General features: G+C 54.6%; 10 protein-coding genes across 10 annotated transcripts in view; 5 read left to right on the forward strand and 5 right to left on the reverse strand.

Moving 5' to 3' along the window:
* Positions 1-268: 268 nt before the first annotated feature.
* QBC33DRAFT_528804 (nuclear protein DGCR14) lies at positions 269-1,835 on the reverse strand. The gene has a single exon (XM_060427087.1). The coding sequence runs from the start codon at positions 1,711-1,713 to the stop codon at positions 391-393; it is 1,323 nt and encodes a 440-aa protein (XP_060286864.1). The 5' UTR covers positions 1,714-1,835; the 3' UTR covers positions 269-390.
* Positions 1,836-1,975: 140 nt separating this feature from the next.
* Positions 1,976-4,194, forward strand: QBC33DRAFT_528806 (Serine/threonine-protein phosphatase T). Its single transcript, XM_060427088.1, has 7 exons — positions 1,976-2,300; positions 2,379-2,459; positions 2,523-2,958; positions 3,019-3,262; positions 3,333-3,694; positions 3,753-3,877; positions 3,939-4,194. The coding sequence occupies exons 1-7, from the start codon at positions 2,151-2,153 to the stop codon at positions 3,975-3,977; spliced, it is 1,437 nt and encodes a 478-aa protein (XP_060286865.1). The 5' UTR covers positions 1,976-2,150; the 3' UTR covers positions 3,978-4,194.
* On the reverse strand, positions 4,019-5,000 carry QBC33DRAFT_277337 (uncharacterized protein). Its single transcript, XM_060423221.1, has 2 exons — positions 4,954-5,000; positions 4,019-4,791 (listed from the first exon to the last, which is right to left on the reverse strand). Exon 2 carries the CDS (start codon positions 4,659-4,661, stop codon positions 4,227-4,229), a length of 435 nt encoding a protein of 144 aa, XP_060286866.1. The 5' UTR covers positions 4,662-4,791; positions 4,954-5,000; the 3' UTR covers positions 4,019-4,226.
* Positions 5,001-5,065: 65 nt separating this feature from the next.
* On the forward strand, positions 5,066-5,999 carry QBC33DRAFT_528812 (uncharacterized protein). The gene is made up of 3 exons (XM_060427089.1): positions 5,066-5,506; positions 5,590-5,604; positions 5,666-5,999. The coding sequence occupies exons 1-3, from the start codon at positions 5,306-5,308 to the stop codon at positions 5,948-5,950; spliced, it is 501 nt and encodes a 166-aa protein (XP_060286867.1). The 5' UTR covers positions 5,066-5,305; the 3' UTR covers positions 5,951-5,999.
* Positions 5,803-8,237, reverse strand: QBC33DRAFT_528814 (Serine/threonine-protein kinase BUR1). Its single transcript, XM_060427090.1, has 5 exons — positions 7,903-8,237; positions 7,766-7,847; positions 7,610-7,712; positions 7,156-7,552; positions 5,803-7,103 (listed from the first exon to the last, which is right to left on the reverse strand). The coding sequence occupies exons 1-5, from the start codon at positions 8,049-8,051 to the stop codon at positions 6,188-6,190; spliced, it is 1,647 nt and encodes a 548-aa protein (XP_060286868.1). The 5' UTR covers positions 8,052-8,237; the 3' UTR covers positions 5,803-6,187.
* Positions 8,238-8,895: 658 nt separating this feature from the next.
* QBC33DRAFT_528819 (cyclopropane-fatty-acyl-phospholipid synthase) lies at positions 8,896-10,744 on the reverse strand. The gene is made up of 6 exons (XM_060427091.1): positions 10,454-10,744; positions 10,338-10,384; positions 9,898-10,258; positions 9,606-9,810; positions 9,277-9,531; positions 8,896-9,208 (listed from the first exon to the last, which is right to left on the reverse strand). Exons 2-6 carry the CDS (start codon positions 10,345-10,347, stop codon positions 9,008-9,010), a joined length of 1,032 nt encoding a protein of 343 aa, XP_060286869.1. The 5' UTR covers positions 10,348-10,384; positions 10,454-10,744; the 3' UTR covers positions 8,896-9,007.
* On the reverse strand, positions 10,742-15,788 carry QBC33DRAFT_277074 (uncharacterized protein). The gene is made up of 13 exons (XM_060423220.1): positions 15,503-15,788; positions 14,854-15,444; positions 14,452-14,802; positions 14,257-14,391; positions 14,136-14,202; positions 13,026-14,086; positions 12,805-12,958; positions 11,962-12,745; positions 11,763-11,886; positions 11,657-11,702; positions 11,449-11,599; positions 11,235-11,383; positions 10,742-11,178 (listed from the first exon to the last, which is right to left on the reverse strand). The coding sequence occupies exons 1-13, from the start codon at positions 15,626-15,628 to the stop codon at positions 10,895-10,897; spliced, it is 4,023 nt and encodes a 1,340-aa protein (XP_060286870.1). The 5' UTR covers positions 15,629-15,788; the 3' UTR covers positions 10,742-10,894.
* A 738-nt stretch (positions 15,789-16,526) lies between these two features.
* QBC33DRAFT_528830 (putative nucleosome assembly protein) lies at positions 16,527-18,402 on the forward strand. The gene is made up of 5 exons (XM_060427092.1): positions 16,527-16,766; positions 16,841-16,920; positions 17,000-17,725; positions 17,785-18,107; positions 18,163-18,402. Exons 1-5 carry the CDS (start codon positions 16,720-16,722, stop codon positions 18,211-18,213), a joined length of 1,227 nt encoding a protein of 408 aa, XP_060286871.1. The 5' UTR covers positions 16,527-16,719; the 3' UTR covers positions 18,214-18,402.
* Positions 18,403-19,037: 635 nt separating this feature from the next.
* Positions 19,038-21,315, forward strand: QBC33DRAFT_528834 (uncharacterized protein). The gene is made up of 3 exons (XM_060427093.1): positions 19,038-19,579; positions 19,715-20,796; positions 20,877-21,315. The coding sequence occupies exons 1-3, from the start codon at positions 19,296-19,298 to the stop codon at positions 20,903-20,905; spliced, it is 1,395 nt and encodes a 464-aa protein (XP_060286872.1). The 5' UTR covers positions 19,038-19,295; the 3' UTR covers positions 20,906-21,315.
* Positions 21,316-22,401: 1,086 nt separating this feature from the next.
* Positions 22,402-22,958, forward strand: part of QBC33DRAFT_277536 (putative myosin MYO2) — a 5,746-nt gene continuing 5,189 nt past the window's right edge. Inside the window, exon 1 of the mRNA XM_060423222.1 lies at positions 22,402-22,827. Within this exon, the coding sequence (XP_060286873.1) occupies positions 22,693-22,827 (135 nt within the window). The 5' untranslated portion in view covers positions 22,402-22,692. The remainder of the gene's footprint in view (positions 22,828-22,958) is intronic.

Raw genomic sequence — 22,958 nt, forward strand, 5'->3', positions numbered from 1 at the left:
CACAAGCTGGGCACTGATAAGGTACCCGGAAATGTCACTCAACTTGCGTCGACAGCAGATCCGGGGAGGACTCTCGGTACTATCGAACTCCTGGCCTCAGGAAGGGGGGTTGCAGCAGCCGTCTCAGGTGACAACGTTGAGAAATTGCGCCGTGGCATTCTCATAATTAGGTACCCCATCGCTCCCGACTTGTTAGCTTACGAATCCCCGTACCCGTCATCAATAGACGACGTGCAGGGATATCCTTTTTGCGATATCCCAAAGATTCAAGCGAATGCGTCTCCTAACTCTCTCTATTCGAAAAATCAATTGTATGGGTATCTAATGCAATGGCCTGCCCCTATCCGTGAGACCTGCCTGGTATAGCTCTCTAATCAACGATTCCTTTCACTAGGCCACATTCTTCAGTCCCGACCCCTTCCCTCGTACCGGCGTCGCCTTGATCCTATTGAAAGGCGAGTCGGACAGCTTCCTTCCTGCACTGTCAATTTTGCCCCATAATCTCTGGGCAGCGGGGGTCAAGTCTCCTGACACGCGTGGGCTGCTGGGGAACTTGGGAACTGGCGTCTTCTCCACCTTTCCGGTTAACCCAAGCTTGGCGGATGACCGCTTTGATTGAGATATCCGCTCGACCATGCGGTGATGAAGAGCCTCCCTCTTCCCCTGATCTTGGAGTCGAAACGGATTCGGTGTGGCGTCTCCGTGGCCCAAATCGATGACCGGCGCGGGGGCGGGGGTGGCATCCGATTCCTCGTCGTCAACGAAAGCGTACCCGTTGACCCGAGGCGTCTCCCCACCCCCAGTGCTCGACTCCTGATCCCCCGGGCGACGCTTGCCCGCGATCGCATCGCGAACTGCTGAGAGTGATGGAGAAGGCGGAACCGACTGATCCTGCGCTATATTTGGTACCGGCATCCGCGTGTTCTCATAGACGATAGACTTTGGTTCCGCCCGGGACTCCGCCTGCGCCCTCTCTGCGACTGTCTCCAATATGCCATCGATGCCCTCGGGGGCGAACATCAGTTGGTTGTTTGGCTTCGCCTTCCAATGATCCGGGGCGGCAGGCCGATCGTCCTTGTCTTTGATGGCGAGCCGGTCCCTCTTGAAGCCGTCATCGATCAAACTTCTCGTCTGGCTCAACTTCGCCTCGATCTCCTTCTGCTTCAACTGCATCTTCGAGGGCAACTTGTTGCCTCTCCAGAGCCACGCGTACTTCTCAGCCCTCTTCTGGTTTTGTTTGTCGAGCAGCTTGTAGAAGCTCTCGTTGTCCTCGCTCGTGTATTTCGATTGGAAAGCTCCGAGGCCCATGCTCGTATCGACCTCGATCCTCTCCTCCACCACAGTAGACACAACAGACAACGGGGTATCGCCAACGTATCCGGTCGGGGTCTGTCCTGCCGGCTGTACGCTTGCGCCCCGCCTGATTCGCGGCCGCCCCGGTGTCATGACATGCCGCAGTCGCCGCCCGGCGCTCGAAATCCATACTTTATCGTTGGATTCCAGCGCATCCAAATACTCCTGCTGTATTTCGCTCTCAAGAAGCCCGGGGAAGAAGTCCCGCGCAATGATCTGTGATAACGCCTCGGTGTATGTGTCTTCGTCTAGGACCTTCCTTGGCCGCTTGATGCGTTTGGCGGGTGGAGGTGGGGGCATCAACTCCGTGTCAACCCTCTTGCGCACGAGAGCGCTCGATGACGCTGATTCCGAGGCCATGGTGACAAACGGTGGACGTGTTTCGAGGTGAGAAGGGTGGAAGTGGGCAGCTTCTCGAGCTCAAGGAGGTAGGTAGGCAGTCATCCGAGAGGGCGGGTTGAAGTTGGAACAAATGTCTAAATCCGCAGGCGTGGCGATAGGCGAACTTCAGTAGGCGCATGCGGGGTGCTAGTGGACCTTATGAGCCTATCAGTCACAAGATCCCTGCACTTAACCCGGCTAGTATACCTGCGATCCCGGATTTCGACGACATAGAAGGGCAGCTCAAGATTAAAATTTCGGCTTCAGGCTGCAGTCCGATCTAAATTTGAGAAGCATACTTCTCGAAACTTCCTAGCCGCACTTTGCTGATCCACTTCTCATACCAAGAGACGCTCCATCCATTTTACAGGACGCATGTACCATCCTGCGAGGTAGCGAAGCTAGAACCCCAAACCATGGCCACTTCAGAGGAGCAAGCAGTTGCCTTCAAGAACGAGGGCAACAAGGCTTTTGCCGCCCACGACTGGCGCACTGCCATAGATTTCTACTCCAAAGCGATCGAATTGAACGACAAGGAGCCCACGTTCTATGCAAATAGGGCTCAGGTTGGTTCTTGCTCAGATCTCGCCTGACTTGGTTGTTTTTAGTCGAAGAAGCTGACTTATTCTCTCTACCACTTACAGGCCAACTTGAAGACCGAATCATATGGGTATGCCGTAGCGGATGCTACAAAGGCTATCGAACTAAATCCAAGTTTCGTGAAGGCGCGCAGTCTCCTCGTGGGCTCCAGATATGGGTCGTCAGGCTAATTGGTCTTCTAAATCTAGGCTTACTACCGCCGCGCCCTCGGCCACGCAGCCATCCTCAGGCCAGACGAAGCAGCGAAGGACTTCAAGACAGTACTGAAGATAGACCCGGCCAACAAGGATGCGAAGCTCAAGCTAGCAGAGTGCCAGAAGATCATCAGGCAGAACGCCTTCTTTGCCGCAATCGATGTGGGCGAGGAGCCCTCGGCGGCCGCAGGTCTCGATGTCGAGTCGATTGCTGTTGAGCCGTCGTACGACGGCGCACGACTGGGAGACGAGATGACGCAGGAGTTTATCGACGACATGACGGAGCGGTTCAAGAACGGCAAGACGCTGCACAAGAAATACGCCTACCAGATCATCATGGCCGTGAAACAGATTGTATACGACGAGCCCACCATGGTTGAGATGGAGATCCCAGAAGGGGTGGAGCTCACAGTCTGTGGAGATACCCATGGTTTGTCCCCCCCGAGTAATACCCTCAGGCCGATCCCGCGGACTAATAACACTTTTGCAGGCCAATACTTTGACCTCATGGAGCTCTTCAGGTTAAACGGAAAGCCGAGTGACAGCCACTATTACCTTTTCAATGGCGACTTTGTTGACAGGGGATCATGGTCAACGGAAATTGCCCTACTCCTGTACGCGAACAAATGGTTACGTCCCAAGGCCTTCTTCATAAACCGTGGCAACCACGAGACAGATGACATGAACCGGGTTTACGGATTCGAGGGGGAGTGCAAAGCCAAGTACAACGAACGGTAAGTATCTGGAGATTCTGATACGAGTTGGTGACCGCCGCAGAAGAAATTGGCGACTAACCTCGAGCAGGATCTTCAAGCTCTTCTCGGAAAGCTTCTCGGCATTGCCATTGGCTACACTGGTTGGGAAGAAGTACTTCGTTCTCCATGGAGGACTCTTCTCAGACGACAACGTGACGTTGGATGATATCCGGAAGCTGAACCGCCACAAGCAGAGGCAGCCGGGCCAGTCGGGCCTGATGATGGAGATGCTCTGGACGGACCCCCAGACCGAGCCTGGACGAGGGCCGAGCAAGCGCGGTGTCGGTATGCAGTTCGGCCCGGATGTCACAAAGCGGTTCTGTGAGAGGAACGGGCTGGAAGCCATTATCCGCAGTCACGAAGTGCGGATGGACGGTTACGAGGAGGAGCATGACGGGAAGTGCATTACCGGTAGGTGTCCTTTGTGGAATCCCAAACGGGGAGGAGCATCGACTGACTTTGCTCCCAGTTTTCTCGGCTCCGAAATACTGTGACATGACTGAGAACCGCGGGGCGTATATCAACATCGGCCCCGATTACAAGCTCAAGTTCGCCCAGTTCGACGCGGTTCCACATCCAAACGTCCGCCCAATGGTATGCTTGTTTCCCCCACCCGAGTCCGTTTGACCGCCCCCCCTAAACTGACGCGTTCCAGGCCTATGCTCATAGCTCCCTCATGTCGTCCCTGATGTAAAATGAGAGGGATCTGGCAAATTTTCGTAGAGTCCCGAAGTCGGTTGCATTATCTTTTGGAGTCAGGGCCGCGGCGTTTAAGCGGCCATTTGGTAGCATATAAGCGTGGACTTGGCGATCTGCTCGGGTATACCTTGTGGGGAGTCGTGGTACAACTGTCATAAAGCGAAAGCAAAATCCGGCGGGGGCGAATAATAGCTTGGAACTTGAATCGAAGCCCATAATTCTTCTCCATCCATCCATCTTCTCCTCACGAGTTCCAGAGTTTCTGTTGCTCCCGCTTCCCGAGTAGGGCACCCAGCCAGTTGCCGCAGGCTCGTAGATGCAGGGCCGACGCCTGCCCGCCGCCCTGCGAGATGCCCGGGAAAGCCGTGAGGGCCGCGGCGAAGGCCGCCAGGTCCTGGCGCGGGACCCGCAGCCAGCATTCCGCGCCGCGGACCCGGAGGATGTCCACGGCGACGGCAGCTCCCGTGTCGCCGAGGAACTGCCGCAGGGCCGCGGTGCAGTAGGACCGCACCTGCAGCGCGTCCAGCTGGACGGGCTCGAGGGTCTCCGACACCATCTCTAGGCGCGCGTAGGAATGGGGCGGGGACTTGATGGTGCAGGTGAACAGCTCTCGTGACTTCTGGGCCTTGCCCTGGCTGCTGGCGGCGACTGAGGTGTCATTCTGCGGGTTTTGTGACATGATGTGGTTACCTGGGGGTTATGAGAGCCCAGTTGAGAGCCCAGTTGAATAAGAAAATAAAAATAAAAATAAAAATGTGAGGACGAAGGCTTGATTATGTTACAATCTTGAGCCCGGGGAATCGCCTAAACTTTAATTGTTAGAATATGTCCTCATCGCCATGTCTCGACAGACGCAACAGGGGAACAATAAGAGGCATCTAGGTTGAGGAAAATAGGTATGCTCTACTCACACCTAGGTGGATGGCCATGCAGTTCACGAACCTTCCGCTTATGCCAAAAATGAGCCTTACCTCTGAGAGTCTGATTTGGCTCAGCGCCGTTGTTGAAGTTCTTCTTCAAAATACCATTGTGTTGATTTTCAAGGTGAAAAACAGCGAATATTTCCCGAACTCTTGATATTTCCCTCCTTATCAGGAGTGAAGAGCAGCCCCCCGCATAGATGCATATCGCTCCAACCGCCCTCATTCCACACGAATACCTGTCTTATATGATGTCAATAACAAGAACCTCAACAACATCTCAACAACATCAACGACGTCAATAATCCAAGACGACTGTAAACTGGATGCCCATCTTCGGAGCTTCATCTCGCGTCTCGCGACCAAACCAACCGCTCAAGAAGCACTCACAGCAGCTTTCAAAATGTCTTGGCTCACGCTCACCCCGCTACAGACAACATGGGCCGTCTTGACGACCCCAGCCCTGTTCCTGCTGAGACTTACTCTGATCCCCGTGTCCGCCCTGGTCCGGCTGCTCCTCTTCATCCTGTCGCCCGTCATATACATAGTCCAGTATTCGCTGGCCCCTTTCTATTTCGTTCTCCGCTTCCTCCAGGCCCTGCAGGTAAGACGCCTCCCTCCCTCCCTCCCAATGATCCCTATAATGGGAAGGTGGCAAGACCCCGTGCTAAGGTCCCGCCCGTGTAGCCGCTCTACATCTTCGTAAGTCCCGCATTTCTAGGCCTACAGAAAGACCAGGCCACTAACCAGAAAGGAAACCCAGTTTGGCTGTGCTATCGTCGTGGGGCTCCTCGCCGGCACGGTGCTACAGTTCACCTCCAGAATATTGGTCTCGGTTCTCGGATGGGATGACGACAGCGGTACGATCGCCAAGCCGGCTTCTAAAGTGCGGGTAGGGGTGTGGAAGGGTAAGGAGGAGGAAGATGAGGAGGAGAGCTCCCCGTCAGACTGGGCGTGGCCGGAGATGAAGCCCAAGCTCAAGACACGCAGACGGAAGACACCTGGACTGACTGGCCAGACGATTCTGGAGGAAGATGACGACTCATGATCGTTTCATAGTCTTAACCTATCGTACTATCGCACAAGCAACGCCGTGATTATTTACCATCTTTACCGCGTCCTTGCCCTGAGACCATTGCCTCCTTAGCGGAATGGTCGCCCGTTGCCGCCCCCAATAAAACGCCAAACTCCATGGGTGGGCTCCCGGGGTTCTCTCCGTTTCATGCCGGAAAGCGGATTGGAATGCGCCAAAATCGCCATCATTCTCAAGTAAAACCCCCACGCCTCATCTGCGGTAGGTATCCCGGTCTCGCTCCCTCTCCCTGTCACGAAGGGGCGACCGACTCCGACTTCTCGTCCTGCTAGTCCGACTCGTCTCATCAGCTCGCCTCCTGTCCCCTCGATCATGCCGCCTATCGTCCCGGTCGTCCCGACGGCGCCGGTCGTCTCGCGGCTCTCTTCGGGCCCCGCCATCCCTATCATAGGCAGGGATGTACGTGTCAACATCCGGCCGCGTGGCCCCAGCCCGACTGCGCGGCGGCCGATCCCGATCACGCTCTCTATATCCCTCACCCGCCGGATCCCATCCGTTTCCGTAATCGAGGGGCGGCGGGGGCCGTGGCGGCAATCCCTTCTCCCTGTGCCATGCAGGCCGCCTCTCGTCGACCGGGGGCGGCGGCGCATTGCGCGTATAACGTCCCCCATTCACACCGTTCCTGCCGCCGTATCCATCGGCGTTGGCGAACCCTGAGTTGGGCCCGGCCCCACCGTCCATTGGCCCTCTCCCCACCGTGCCTCCTTTGGGCGCGGGAGGTAGGGCAGCCTTGCGATCTTGAAACTTCCTACGATCAAGTTCGTGGCTCTCTTCGAAGGTGGGCAGATCGCCGGGGTTCGCGGGTAGAGGCGAGTTTCGGAAATAAGGGTGCTGCAATGCATCGATGGCATTGACCCTCGATCTCCAGTCGAGCTTAAGAAGCTCTTTCAGCAGCGATATCGCTCCAGATCCAAATTCTCGGAAACGATGAGAGAGGTTCCCGGGCCGTGGTCGGGGGTTCAGCTTCTCTGCACCTGGAAGCGACTTCCAGCCAGGCATGGTATCTTCTGTTGGCGTACCACACAGATCGAAAATGATCTCTAGCTGGTGGACATCGCTTTCTCCAGCAAGGATGGGCTTCCCCACGAGCATCTCACCGAAGACGCAGCTGACTGATGTTAGGATATGCCCTTCGCGAGGACAGGAATGGCGCCACTTACCCGACACCCCACATATCAATGGCAGTGGTGTATCGCTTCAGGTGCATCAGAAGCTCCGGTGGTCTGTACCAACGCGTGACCACCAAACTCGTGTAATCTCGATTCCCGTCGCCTCCGCCATATCCAGCCTTCGGTGTCGGTCCATCGTAATGTCTCGCGAGGCCGAAATCCGCAATCTGTAGGATTCCCTTGTTGTTGATGAGTAGGTTGGCAGCTTTCATGTCTCGGTGGAGGATCTGGTTCTCGTGTAGGTACCTGAGCCCCTCAAGCAGCTGTAAGAGGTAGCACTTGATTTGGGGTTCGGTGAAGTGGACTGAGGGATTGTCGAGCAAGCCAGACAGGTCATGGTCCATGTATGGAGTTACCATGTACATGATAGGCCGCTTCCGCTTGTCCGCTAGTGAGGGCCATAGTTAGTCGAGTTGTTACGGGTGACAGACAGCTCAAGACGTACCACTCCGCACGGGGTGTTCGACAGCCATATCCTCCAGCTTCAATACGTTTCGGTGTGATAGGAGCTTCAGAAGTTTGATTTCTCGGAGCGCAGTGATCGGGAACTGAGACATGGTCAGCGGGGTTCTTTGGGGAAACCGGAGATGGCAACACGAACCCCATCCTTCTCGTTATGCATGATAATCTTCTTTAGTGCCACTACAGCGCCAGTCTTTTTCGCCTTTGCGCGGTGAACCTCACTAAGGCAGAAGGTTAGCAAAGGGAATTGGAGGGAGATCTGCACTGGCGACCTACCCAAAAGTGCCTTCGCCGAGCTTGCCTAGGATGTCGTAATCGGTAATTCTAGAGCATCCTAGGAAATTGGATTTCGGTCGCTGGTGAGCAAGTGCGAAGGAACGCGGGGAGCCGACACCGCCAGGCGCTCTGGAATCGACGACACTCATGGCTGCTATGATGTTGCAAATCGCAACCAGCTTTGGTTAAAAGTGTCGCCGATGGATGAGGTGCTAGAGAGTGGATAAAGAGGAGGCGTCTCTCAGTTGCCGGGGCGTTGACGACATTGCCCGGATAGCGAGATATTGGAGATGCTTTGTATCGAGGATTGGTACGACAATAGAAGGTAGGTGAAGAGGTCAAACCCGCGATCAACATTAACATGCCCAGTCCAAAAAGTACCAGGGACGTATAGGCCAATGGCGGGACATGGAACGCACGGGTCACATTCTAACGAGGTGGTACCTAGATACATCATGCTTGGTGCCTCAATTGCAAGGCAACAAATCTTTACCTGCGGCTTCCAATCAACCCGCAACCGCAAATCGCTTCATGACATTTCGATCGCAAGAATTCGCAAACCACCAATCCACACCCTTCCCTAAACCTTGATTCGACCCGGCTCAACTGCAAAGAAGTAAGCCTCCCTCTTCCGATCTACGCCCAGTCCTCAACTAACCGGGTTTCCTAGGGAGACGGGCGCAATGGCTGGACTCAGACCTCACGTCCCGGCACTCTACCGGGTTGCTGCCACTGGCCTGAGTGCCAGCATGTGGTTCTTCGTAAGCTCTCTCTCAAGGCATATGCAAATGGAGACCAGACAGCTGACTTGGTGGGACCAGTTGCTCTACCGGGCAAAGAAAGACGGTACTTATTCCTAGGTCCCCTGCCCGACCCGGCCTCGATCACTAACCTTCTTCTCAGGCCCCGTTTTGATGGGCTGGAAACACCCGTGGGACCATTAGAGACATTCAGCTTCGATGGGCTGGTCAGGATGAGGACTTGTACATATATGGGAGTGGCATTGGGCATCAATTGGTCACAAACGGTCGACTAGATCCCTCGATGGGACTCCGAGGAATTCACAAATATCATAAAGAGTCCAACTGTTTCGACCCCGACGACCCTACGGCTGCCCATTTCGTTTCTCAAACAGATAGTGGGCGACTCCCCACGTGTCACCGCCCTCATAGGCGAACAGTTCCGAGCAGGCCATATAGAACACCTGCCATCGGTAGTACCACATGGTTGCGTTTTCCTCCCCATACGTCTCGATGAGATGCGGCCAGATCTCCTTTTTATGTGCTGTCATCTTGGAGAGCCAGTGCTGCTTTCTTCTTAGCATGGTGAAATGGAGCGGGTTTCTGACCGGCCTCGCGGTCTTGCTTCACCTACCTCGCATGTCTTGGAGTAATGTTTGCCGTTTATCCACCACTGCTTCTGAATCTGCAAGTCCCGCTGGAAATACAGCAATAGATCGGCCGACGGCATTGTTCCTCCGGTGAAGAAATACTCGGTCATCCAGCCCTCCTCATAGTCGTAAGGGGTGGTCTTGTGGGCGAAGATGTGGACAAACAGCTTCCCACCAGGCTTGAGCGCTCGCGAGATCTTGGCCATGAGCAGCTCGTAGTTCTTCATGTGCTCGAACAACTGTGGCGCTTGGCTTTTAACCCCCCAACTCGATCTCTTGACTGTATCTCTGGGCAAGGATGTTGGTTACTTACCTCGATGGACACGACCCTGTCGAAGCTCTCCTTCTCGAACTCGTAGTCAACAACATCTCCGGTGATGACCTTCAAGTTCGTGAGGCCCTTCTCCTCTGCCTTGGAGTCGATATACTCCTTCTGGGTCCTAGAGTTGGAGAACGCCGTGATCTTCGCATTAGGCAACACTTCGGCGAAGTAGAGCGCCCCGGATCCCCATCCGCAGCTTAGAAAAAGGACAAAGATTAGAACAGCTGCCAACCCGCCGAAGGGAGGAGGCCAAGCAAGCCCAGCCAACCAGCCAACCACTCACCCGAGATCCAGAATCTCCATCCCGTCCTCCAACCCGGCCTTGTCGACATAGCTCCGCAGCATCTCCACCTCGGCCTCGGCCAGCGCCTCCCGGCCCGACGGGTACAGGCAGCACGAGTACTTCATGCGCGGGCCCAGGCACGCGGCCAGGACGCCCGTGCCGACCTCATAGTGCTGCCTGTTGGCGGCGGCCGTCTCGACGGCGATGGGCCGCGCCCGCAGGCGGCCCACGAACTCGGCCTTGCCCTCGTACCCCTCGGCCAGCGAGCCCGTCCCGATGGACGCGATCCGCTCCGCCAGCTGCCGCCGTATCCCGAGCCGGATCACCGCCTGCGGCAGGTAGCCGCCGTCGATGAGCCAGTCTGTCGGGGGTATGTTAGCTGGTTGGGCTCTTGGGAAGAGGGGAGGGGGGTGTGGTGGGGATTGAGTCTCGTTCTGTACCGTAGTTCATGGTTAAGGTAGAAGGTAGAGAGTATCTAGTTATGGATCTTGATTGCTGGTTTATATGAGGCTCCCTCATAAACTACCTTCTTATCTCAGACAGTTTTTTTACTCACCGAAGTTTGTACTACATGCCAATCGAGATCTAGGTACTTACTTAAATACCTATCGAGGGGGTTGTCAGGTAGTTGGTTACCACGAGGGGCAATGATGCGTGGAACGTTTCGAAAGAGGACGAGCGCCACCCCGAATATCCAAGCGTAGCCACAAAGTTGATTCTAAAAGGCTTCAATACACCGAGGCCATGATTTAGTTCAGTAAAAGGGAAAAACACTATATATCATATTAAATATTCAGATTCAGTCGCCTTGGCTGAGGTTGAAAGTAAGCGCTTTCAAGTCTCAACTTCACTCTCATAAATATTTGGAATTGGCCTTGATATGGATACATTAGTATTTATTATGACATCAAACAATCACTTGGGCTTGTCTCCACCGACGGGTCCAAGCCACGAGGCTTCATATAGACATATCCGTAGCATTTCCACAGCCAATTGATCAGAATAGCATGCCCTCCTGTATGACCTTGTACTCCTTCCTCTTCTTGGACTTCTTGGTGACCTTTTCTTTTATCTGCCCAATGGCCCTGGCGACGCGCTGGAATACGTAGTTTTCGCCAACCCACGCCAAAGCAAGGTAGGCCGCACCTAGGGCAACAATAAAGAGCCGGAAGCTCCAGCCGACGTATGTCAGCTCCATCAAATGCTTCAGCCACTTTGCGGGCCGAAGCACCATGTATATAGTGCAGAGCAAGGTGGTAGAGATCGTGGCGACAAAAGGCCCTATCCAGCTGTTAGACACGAGACAGCCCGGCAGGTGGGACGACCGAGTGACTTACAGTTTCGCGACGCCGGTTGCCTAAACGGCCGGCCAGCGTTCAGCACTATGCCTGAAAGTACGTACTCGAAGCACGATGTCAGGAATAGCGCCGTGTTTTCCGAATTCTTGATGTTCGACTCCTCCGGGTTGATTTTCGGTGGTTTAAACCTGGTACAGAGCGTTAGCATCCATTGCCTATTGCTGCGATCCGGACCCGAACTGTAAATCCATACCATGGCTGCTGCTGTACGGTGACGAACGCCACGGCCTGTATGAGGATACAGATACACATCTGACCCATGAGTGGCGTCAACACCTTGCGAGAGACTAGATCTGCCGTTGGCCTCTTCCGGCACAACTCTTTGTACGGACCCGCCCAGCTCACTGCGGCCACAATGTCAGTACCTAATTAGCCAAGAGAAATGCAGCGTCTCGACTTACTGAATACGGCGATGGGCAGGATGAGTAGGAGGTCGATGAAGAGAAACTTTGATGGGGATAGTCAGTACAATTCGAACTCACCGACGCAATGAGTAGCCACACATACCTGGAAGTCGCCGAGATTGGACGCCGAGGCATACAAGAAGCTGACGGACGTGAACTGTATCGACGAGTACAGACTCATGTACTTGAAGCAGCTGAAGCTGGTCACGAGCGCAGCCCGGCCCTCACTGTAAAGCGACCATCCATTAGCACCTCGGCCGGTTCATTCGCCACGAGAGGGAGGGTAAGGGGGTCCAACTCACCGGATGACCTCCGGGACGCATCGGATGTCGAAGACGCGGGATGTGAACGGGGCAGCAACCGAGGCCTCCGCCTCCGACAGTGATATGCCGACATCGGCGGCTTTCAGCGCGCCGCAGTCGTTCGCCCCGTCGCCACAGAAGCCGCAGCAGTAGCCGATGCTCTGGAGCTTCTCGACCAGCTCGTGCTTCTCGTCGGGCGACATGCGGGCAAAGACCTTTCCGGTAACGAGCATCCTCCTCATGACCTCGGCCGGGGCGTAGTCTATCACCCACCGGAACACGTCGCCGGTGGCGGCGATGGAGTAGTTCCGCAGGTTCGTTATGTCGTAAGGAAGCGACGCGTCTCCCTCGGTCGGTGCGGGGAGGGGTAGCAGCGTCGTCTCGTCGAGTTGGTAGATGCTGTTATCGATACTCTCCCATTGCAGCCGGGCGTTCGGATCCCTCGAGTTTCCAGCGATGAACCGCGGAATGAAGCAGTGGGCTGTCCTGTTAATCAAGTTGCACTCTCGAGCGACGCTGATGGCAGTGAGGATGTTGTCCCCCGTCACCATCACAGCGCCGATGTTCGAACCCAGCAGTTCTTGAAGAACTGCCGTCGTCGTCGGCTTCAGCTTGTTTTCGAAGATTATGAACCCGACAAAATCCAAGCCGGATTCGACGTCCTGGCGCGTCATCTTCTGGGCCTTTACCCAACTCAGTTTCTTGACGTGCTTTGTGGCACATCCGATGACTCGGTATCCCTTGTGCGTGTAGTAGGAAAGCAACTCGTCATAGTCGGTTGGAACTGGTAGTAATGTCAGAACCGAATTTCGACATGGCAGGGATGGCTCGTGGGGCACTTACAGCTCTCTGGCCTACATATTTCTCCCATGCATTCAGGGGCGCCCTTGACGAATATATCTCCACTCTTCTGGCCGAAGGTCTTGACAATGACACTTGCCCGGCGAAGATGGGACACAAATTCGAACGACTTCAGCACGCCCAACTCAAACGGTGTCTGGGTCGGTGTCGGTGTTAGCGGGCGTTTTCATGGGAAAACCATGTGCCAAGAACCTAGAACCTACATTCTGCCCATTTCTGTCCCCGTTGCCCTCCAATGTGCTTTTCGCGTCAGCCGGAGGTCTGGCAATTGACGGGTGGAGAGTCCCCTGCTCCTCATCATCAATGTGACCCCCTTGACTCCCCTCTTCGAATGACCATTTGGTGAACTCGAACATCTTGACGTCAAGTGGATCACCGACGAGCTCACCATCCACGGAACGCAGGGAGTGGCACGTTGCCATAGTGTAGAGTGCAGCCTTCTGGGTATCATTGGAATCGACCACTCCACGGTCGTGGTCTTGGTTGGGTACGAGAGAGTCTGGGTCCGACAGTGTGTCGCCAAATCTGTTTGTCGATCTGGAGACTACTCGGACTCCGAGAATATCAAGACCCTCCTCAGTGAGAGTGCCCGTCTTGTCGAAACACATGAGGTCAATCTTGCCCCCTACATTGACCCGCTGTGGGCTGATGCAGAAGATTTCCTTCGATCTCAGGCGACGAAGCGCAAAGTTTGTGCCGATGGTCAGAGTGGCCGGCAGTGCGGGCGGGACGACGATGGTTATCAGGTCGAGGGCCCGCACGACAATCAAATGCCATTCTAGTTCCAAGCGAATGAAGTTGATGAACGATGTGACAAAGCCCAACATGGCCACGCAAGCCATGACGGAGATGTACCGGAAAGAGTCGCGATAGAACTTGAAGCCGGATGGCTTGGGGAAGAGCATGGATCGGACAAGCGCGCCTTTCGTGGTGTTGAACCCAGTCCGGACGACCATAGCCAGGGCGACAGCCTCCTGGTCTCTGTCGTCCTGAGGTCTCCGAGCTCGGACGATCTTGGTGCCGCAGAAGAGGAAGTGTCTAGCGACTTCAGGAAGCGCAGTGGAGGCGCTCAGATCAAGCTGATGAAGGGTGCCGTCAGTTGCAGGCGTCTTGGAGACAGGCACTGACTCGCCCGTAAGCATGCTTTCGTTAACAATGCAGTCGCCACTGAGGAGCAGGCTGTCTGCTGGAAACTGCTCGAGGTTCGGATCGCTGATTTCGTAGATGTCGCCAGGTACGAGATCAGCCGAAGACAAGTATCGCCCTATTCTCCTATTAGTTCCGCATCTCTATAAGGGCTCTGGCCAACTTACAAAATCCGTTTCGAAGCACTCTCACGTCGCATTCAAACCGGGATATTTCCCGGAGGCGGATCATAGTCTGTCACGATTAATAAGGAGCGGCTCCAAGGATAGTAAGGACGGGGCTTCTCACCGATCGAGTCTCAAGTAAGGTGGTGGCAATGCTGCCGACTGACATGAGCAGGATTGCCGTAGCATAGTAGTAGTATTTATCCATAGACCAGAGGATCAAGCTCGCAATCTGGAACACGTAGAAGGGATGGAAGACCTGTTCAATGTTAGCACTTGCCTACTCGCACTACTCGCACAGGTACATATAGGGGCGTACTTCGTCCACAAGAAGGCGAGAGATGGATTTCTGTTCAATATCGACAAGATTGTTTCCGAAGACAATGTCGCGGTAGACCTGCTCCTCGCCGTCAATCCCGGCGCGGACTGCTCGAACATCTGTCCAAAGAGGGTCTTTCCATCCGTTGCAAAGAAGGAACTTGTCCTTCAGCGGATGCAGGTAGAATCGAACGTAGCGGTAGTTGAGCATTCGCAAGTCCTTAATGATTGGGTCTTGATCCTCACCAAGCATGTAGGAGGTCAATTTGTCGGGAGATCCAAATACGGTTGACAGTGGCCTTTCGTACTGCTTTACGTCTACGTCGAGTATGGCCATTTCATTCCATTGGTTCTGGAAAGATGGTAAGTTTCGGCGCAAAGGTCTGCTGGTAACAGCACTTACCTCGATGACGACCCATTGGCACTCCCGGAGGGGTGCCGGCTGGCCCACCAGTTTCACATACCACCGAGGAATCCACCGGAAAAGGAGCCATGCAAGGCCCAGCGTGAAGACACAGGCCAGAATGTAGGTGACGAGGCCTGTGGTACTAGTCCGAAAACCAGCGACCACAATGTAAAGATCCTCATTGACCATATAGATCTTCTGGCTGACTCGGCCCGTACCCGTACCCGTACCAAAGCCGCTTCCTGTAGATACCATACTATCGCGTCGAAGTAAGCGGCTGCGCACTGAGACCCTGGACAGCGTCGAGGCCCTCCGGTGCAAGACATAGTCGTTTTCAGAAGCCTGTCGCTCGAGGTCTGACCAGTCCTCGTCGCCCATCTCTTCGCCGAACCGGATGCTTTCAACATCGCTAAGCCGAGCTTCCTCGTCATCCATAATAGCAGACTCGTCCTGCTCGTCTTGCTCATCCTGCGCTTCTTGCTCTTCCTGGTAAAAGGAGAAGCTTGTCATAGAGTCGGCACGGGCTCGACGGTGGGTGAAGGCAGAGACACTCGTCGGGAGAGACTCTGCCATTGGGCCTGAGTAAAGCTATAAGCCGGTTCGTCAGTCACGTTCCAGCCAGGCAGTTTATAAGATGTCCTCTCACCTCATCCTGCGCCATCTCAACATCCTCAAAGACAGTGGACCGACTGTTCGAGTCGTGGAGATAGAGGCCAGGGCGGCTACTGTGCCGATGCCCCTCGTCCGCCACCGAATCCGCGTCGCCGTCCATATTGGCAGATCCTAGCACAGGTGCCGGAGGCGCATCTTAGGTTGGACGAAGGGTGTGGCAAAGAAGGGGGGCTTTCTCTGCCTGTCTCGCGATATGAGCCGCCGTCTAGAGACTGATAATTTCGAGGTTGCGGCTTATCGTAGCGACTGCGGTACCTGCATATCTCTCCCTCGAGCCATGACGTCTGTTACATAGATTGCTGAGGGACGGGGCGGGGTTTCAGGACGTTGGGCCGCGGTATATGCATATCTGGTGCTAAGACAAGCACTGTAATTTCTTGGCGAGAATTCCCAAACATTCGATTCCTCTTACTAAGGCACCTACCTACCTAGATGCATAATTGGTAGATGTCGAGGCACAGCATATGGCATCTCACAGATCAAGTTGACTTCAAGATCTCTGACCAAAGTGCGTGTATGGTATTTCATAATCTGCTTTTTCTCGCCAGTAGGCAACAGCCAAAGGGAGACAGTGTCAAAACCTAAAACGTGATGATGCAAGGGATCCATTGAACAAGCCTACGGTAAGAAACTCTTCAGGCAGGGTATTAGGTGTAGAGAGTGCAACTTTTGGCTTTGAATGTGAGTAATCATCATCCAGCTTGACAGCCAAGGCAATCTTTACATAGATGGTATAGACAGACAGCCAAGGCGCGATTCTTTCATCATTAATCCACTAGACAGAGATGGGCAAGGTGACCCTTCTTTGCGGCTGCTCTCCTCATGGCAGTCGTAAGCGGTGAAGAATTAGATAGGTACTTTACGCTACCGTGTGAAAACTAGGTGCCTTAGTATGGAACCTTGGAACCTTAAGGTACCTTTTGAGAGCGCAAACTCCATTGGCCATTAAAATTTCGGCGGTACCCTCAACATTTGCCTCTCAAAAACCCCACCTCCCGCCTCCCACCGCCGCGGCCATCTCAATCTTTCACGTCCCTCACAAATTTGCAAACCTCCCCTCCCTTCACACATTGACAACAACAGACAGGTCTTCGCATCTGTACTTTCCTGGTCAACATCTGCCAGCACCTCTTCAACCCCTACCATCGTTTTTACCATCACCTGGTTATTCTCACCGAAATCTCATCAGCCATGGCGGAGCCTATCAGAAACAAGCGGCCAGACATCCCCACCGCTCCGTAAGTTGTTACAGCCAAAGCTGTCCACGCGAATCTGCATTCCCAAGATGATGAAACTGACTTTGCGCGTCCAGCACCCCGCAAAACACCCCGGCAAGCAATGCTCCTATCTCATCGCACGCCCAGCAGCCCGGAGTCGCTAGCATCAAGGAAGGTGAGTTCAAACCTGGTTGCTGCCCAAGACTGCTGCATTCTTTCTTCCCTCGGTGCCGACTGCTGACCCCGCCACCCAGAGGACCTGGACCGTGTCGCTGCTGCTTCGATCTTTGCCCAGAACCCCAAGCTTGTCTCTCTGATCCAGGGCCGTCTCAGCACCCTTGTCGGCCGATCGTCGGGTTACATCGAGTCCCTCCCGCCCCAGATCAAGCGCCGTGTCGCCGGCTTGAAGGGGATCCAGAAGGACCACTCCAAGCTTGAGGCCGAGTTCCAGGAGGAGGTCCTGCAGCTGGAGAAGAAGTATTTTGCCAAGTTCACCCCCTTGTACGAGAAACGTGCCACCATCGTGAACGGCGGGGCCGAGCCCACCGAGGATGAGATCAAGGCCGGCGAGGAAGACGATGAGCCCGAGGAGGGTGAGGACGCCGAGGAGAAGTCGGGCGAATCTGCCGAGACAGCCGAGGACAAGGCTGGCGTCGCAGGCATCCCCGAGTTCTGGCTTTCTGCTATGAAGAACCAGATCTCGCTCGCCGAAATGATCACCGACCGTGACGAGGATGCCCTGAAACGTCTGACTGATATCCGGATGGAGTACCTTGACAAGCCCGGCTTCCGTCTCATTTTCGAGTTTGCCGAGAACGACTTCTTCACCAACAAGACCATGACCAAGACATACTTCTACCGGAACGAGAGTGGCTACGGTGGCGACTTCATCTACGACCATGCCGAGGGCGACAAGATCGACTGGAAAGCGGGCAAGGACTTGACCGTCCGGGTTGAGCAGAAGAAGCAGCGCAACAAGAGTGAGTGACTTAACGGCCCGGTTACCATTGGGCGGACTCGTCGCTAACATGGACTATAGACACGAAGCAAACCCGCATCGTCAAGAAGACCGTCCCCACCGAGTCGTTCTTCAACTTCTTCTCCCCGCCCAAGGCTCCGACTGAGGACGACGACGACGCTGCCTCGGACATCGAGGAGCGCCTTGAACTGGACTACCAGCTGGGCGAGGATATCAAGGAGAAGCTCATTCCCCGTGCCATCGACTGGTTCACCGGCGAGGCTCTTGCATACGAGGAGATTGACGAGGACGACTTTGAGGGCGAATTTGAGGACGAAGATGACGAGGATGATGATGATCTCAGCGAGGATCACGACGATGACGAGGAGTCTGAGGAAGATGATGTAAGATGACCCCATTCGCGTGATATATTCGCGGCATTGGCTAATGTCCAATCAGGAGGATGGTTCAAAGCCCAAGCAGGAGGCTGCGGAGTGCAAACAGAGCTAAAGGAGGCCCGAGAGAGTTCTACCGATATCTTCGAGCAACGGCCGATGATACTTGGCTCCCCTCCTTCGCATAATCCCGGGCTTCGCCACAAATAATCTCTCACTACACGATGCGGTTCCTGGGACTTGTTTATCGCGTACATGGATGGTTGATAGAAAAATAATACTACTGCACGGGGACAGAGGGGGCAGGGGGAAGGGGGGAAGGGGGTTTGCGAGGTCTCGTGACAGTTTGGCTTTTGAAGATGCTTCGATTTAGTTTAGGCTGCTGCATTTGATGGTTTTCACTGCAGGGTAAGCTTTGAGGATATGGCACGCCCGGAAGTGGCTTACTCTTACTTCTCAGTTGTGGCATAGAGTGATGATCCAAAACAGTGTCCGGTTTGTTGGGCAGACAAGTGTCGTCCAGTCAACAACTTCAGACCTAGAGCCATAATATGTGCGCTGATGAGGCTCAACCAAACGCAATCAAGTATCTTCACCATGCAGTAAGCGGAACGCGGCATCGCGGAGAAAATACGACGAGTCACTTGCAGAGAACTTTGAACCTACCGTGATTGACCAGTAGTATCCTCCCGAAGTCGTATGCATAGGATATGGATTATGGGAAACATTCACAGAGTCAGTGGCCGTGCCGATGCGAGGTTCGATGTTCTAGATCTGCTGCTCCTCGATGGCACGGATATTCCCCGATACAAATCCCGAGACTGCTTGATTGTTGGATGAACCTGGACAGCCTTCTTTGGCGACACGCAATCGCGACAAACGCAACTAACGTGGATTAACGAGTTCTGGGGCCGAACGAATATACCCGCAAACGTCACCAAACCCCGTCACCAAAGACCGGGAGAATTAGGTGCTTAATCCCGTGCTTTTTAGCCCGCTCCCGTTTTTTTTCTTCTTTTTTTTTTCGCCATGTCGCAATGCATATGAGTCAGCCCCCACCACCGACTACCACTACCATTGACTTATAAGATATCCCTCTCCCGGTTGGCGATCTTCTCAAGCAGCACACTTTCAGAACTCAAGACCAAGAGCAAAACTTTGTCCGTGGGGAGCTTCATAGACAGAGATTCGCATATCATGACGTCTGCACGAGATATAGCCCAGCGGCCAGCCAAAACTGTCTCGCACAGTCTTAGCATCTCACCAACGGCCACTTTCCAATCCCCTCTGTCAAGCCACAGCTTCCAAGCAGGGGGTACCCTCCAGACCAAGCAGCTGAAGCCCTTCAACACCGGGGATATCAAGATCCTGCTGTTAGAGAATGTCAATCAAAGCGGCATAGAAATCCTCAAAGCGCAGGGCTATCAAGTGGAGGCCTTGAAGTCTTCATTGCCAGCAGACGAGCTCATTGAGAAAATCAGGTGCGTCACTCGCGATCCTCCGTCTTTCGGAGGCGAATTTTCAGAAGCTCGCGAAACTCCTTGCCCCTCCCCCACCACCACGACCACCACCATCACTGCCATTACTATATGTTGCTTCTGACACACGGCGTCAAGGGACGTTCACGTCATCGGCATCCGGTCAAAGACAAAGTTGACAGAGAAGGTCCTCCGGGAGGCCAAGAATCTTCTCGTCATCGGCTGTTTTTGTATTGGGACAAACCAGGTTGACCTGGGTTATGCGGCCACGAATGGCATTGCCGTCTTCAACTCGCCGTTTGCCAACTCGCGCAGCGTTGCCGAGCTGGTCATCGCCGAGATAATCACTCTGGCTCGCCAGCTGGGCGACCGCTCCCTGGAGATGCACCGCGGAACCTGGAACAAGGTCAGCGCCAAGTGCTGGGAGATCCGAGGCAAGACGCTGGGCATCATCGGCTACGGCCACATCGGCTCGCAGCTCTCGGTGCTGGCGGAGGCGATGGGCATGACGGTCATCTATTACGATGTCGTCACCCTGATGGCCATCGGGAGCGCGAAGCAGGTGCCGACCCTGCAGGCGCTGCTGCAGGAGGCCGACTTCGTCAGCCTCCACGTGCCGGAGACGGCGGAGACGAAGAACATGATCTCCTCCAAGGAGCTCGAGCAGATGAAGACGGGCTCCTACCTCATCAACGCCAGCCGTGGCTCCGTGGTGGACATTCCGGCGTTGGTCAACTACATGCGCAGCGGCAAGATCGCGGGAGCAGCACTGGACGTGTACCCGAACGAGCCCGGCGCGAACGGCGACTACTTCAAGACCAACCTGAGCCAATGGGCCGTGGACCTGCAAACGCTGAGCAATATCATCCTGACGCCACACATCGGCGGCAGCACCGAGGAGGCTCAGCGGGCGATCGGCGTCGAGGTCAGCGAGGCGCTGGTGAGGTACATCAACCAGGGCATCACGCTGGGCAGCGTCAACCTGCCCGAGATCATGCTGCGGTCACTCACGCTCGACGAGCCGGACCACGCGCGCGTCATCTACATCCACCGCAACGTGCCGGGCGTGCTGCGCAAGGTTAACGAGATCCTGGCGAACCACAACGTCGACAAGCAGATCTCGGACAGCAAGGGCGACGTCGCCTACCTGATGGCCGACGTCAGCGACGTCAAGACCGAGGACATCGCCGAGATCTCGGACAGCCTGGAAGCCCTGAGCTGTAAGTTGCATGCATCCCAATTGTTTTGGTTCCTTCCGAGAGGATATTGTGAGCTGGTGCAGGCGACTGACATGTAGCAGCACGTATCATGACTCGTGTTCTCTACTAAGGGATATGAGAGTGTGAGAGAACCTTTGGAGGTTTCGATCCGCGAATGAACTTGCGCCTAAAGACTTCAACATGGGCACGCAGGATTCCGTAGGTAAACTATCCCGTTCCTGGTCTTTTATGCGTCTAGCGGAGCTTGGCTGGGGCCGGGTATGATTAAAAGATAAAAACGCGTAAATGGGATTGTTCAACAAAAAATTGGGCCAGCAAGGCCAGGGGTTCGCGAAAATGGGCATTTATGCATTTATAATAGATGGCAATTATACTCCGTACAGAGGTACAGGACTATAGGTTCATATAATCTGCTGCCCTGGAAGAGCTTCAACAAGACATCTCACCACTGGCAGTGTCCGTCCATAGTCATATATGAATATCGGAATGCTGGTTTTGCCCGGATTCCAGAATTGAGACGCGTCGCGCTGGCCTAGGAACTTGAAATGGAGAGACGGGGCCTGTGACAGCAGGGGTTATCGCCATCCCTGCCGCCCGTTTCTGGGCGACGATCTTCACCCAGAGATCGTATCCAACACGTGTAATATTCCGTACAACCCGCGCAACTGCGCATACCCGTAGATGGTGTTATGGAGTATCATATGTATGCATATACATAGTAGGCGCGTGGTACATAGCCGTGACGGAACAAAGGACAAGGAAGAAAGCATCTACGCGTAACGGAAACCAACTGCTTTTTGCTCCCTTTCCTCAGAACACGGAGACAAGACCTGCGACGCGATGACGTGGGAAGACAAGAAGATCGGAGCCACCCGGTTCAACAGTGCATTGTTTCGTTTCTAGTTTTCAGATTCGTGGTTGGGGGGGACGTTTCCAAACGCCCTTAATAGGGGGGGGGGGGCGCACATATGATGGGGCGGCGGGCGGCAGAACGTTGGAAAGGGAAAAGGGACTCCACCCGGAGAGTTTACTACGCAGTAGGTTGTTTCCAGCCTTCTGCTGCACTGCAGCAGCGCTCCATGTTGGTAGCCACCCCCTGCAGGAATAACTAGCGAGTCACGACTTGCATCTCCTCACAGTGGCATGAGGGCCCAAGGGGTGGTGGCAGGAAGATGGGGAAAGATGGGGAGAGGTAATAAGAAGGCAAAGTGTTTGGGTTATGCGGGAACGTTTTTTTGTGGCTATAAGGGAATTAGTTCCCGTGTAGATACTAGACACCTCCGTACCTAGATAATAACCCGAGTGACGGTGCATCTCAAGCCATGAATCGCCAACTCCTGTCCATCGGGTTCAGTCGTCACTGATATTTGTTTCTACCCACAGCAATTACTATACAAGGTGTCCTGTGCTTCCCATATTTGGTACTTGGCCCCCTGGTGCGTGCTGATACACCGTGCAGTTCTCGCTCACCTATCACCTGTCACCACTATGCTGGGGGCCCTTGCACCCTTTTTTTTGTGATCCCCCCTATCTGCATCTGCGTCCGCAATTCGCGACCTCTTGCAAAAAGTTGAAGAACAACACGCTTCCCTAGAACCCGCGTCATCCACCATCACCATCTTCTGTCTTGTCGATTCCGTCCGTCGACAAGGTCACTGGAGTACCTCTCTTTGGCTGTCATCCTTAGAACCCACTTTTATGTTTTAATTCCCCCCCATGAATGTCTTCTTTTCTTTCGCCAGACGAGACTCCCCATCTTCATTACTTGCGGTAGAAACACCCTTTCTCCATTAACGACAACCCATTTCGAGCCTCCTAACTCCTACCAACTCCCCCTCCTAACGCCACCTGTCATCTCCCCTCTACTCGCAGTAGACCAGGTCTCGACCATCCCCAATGTCGGAGAGCTATGATGTGGGGACGAGAGCGTGGCAGGTCGACCAGACCGAGGGCTGGGTTGCGTCCGAGGTCATCAAGAAGACGGTAGATGGCTCAAAGGTCACCCTCGTTTTCAAGTTGGAAAATGGCGACGTAAGCTATATACTCTTCCCCGGCCCTATGCCCGCAATCTGTTTTCCTTGGGGGGGGGGGGGGGGGGGGCCGGGGGGGCGCGGCGGGGGGGGGGGGGGGGGGGGGGGGGGGGGGGGGGGGGGGGGGGGGGT

The sequence above is a fragment of the Phialemonium atrogriseum genome (assembly GCF_030411735.1).
Source record: "Phialemonium atrogriseum strain 8032-3 unplaced genomic scaffold QBC33scaffold_4, whole genome shotgun sequence".
Classification (NCBI taxonomy): Eukaryota; Fungi; Ascomycota; class Sordariomycetes; order Cephalothecales; family Cephalothecaceae; genus Phialemonium; species Phialemonium atrogriseum.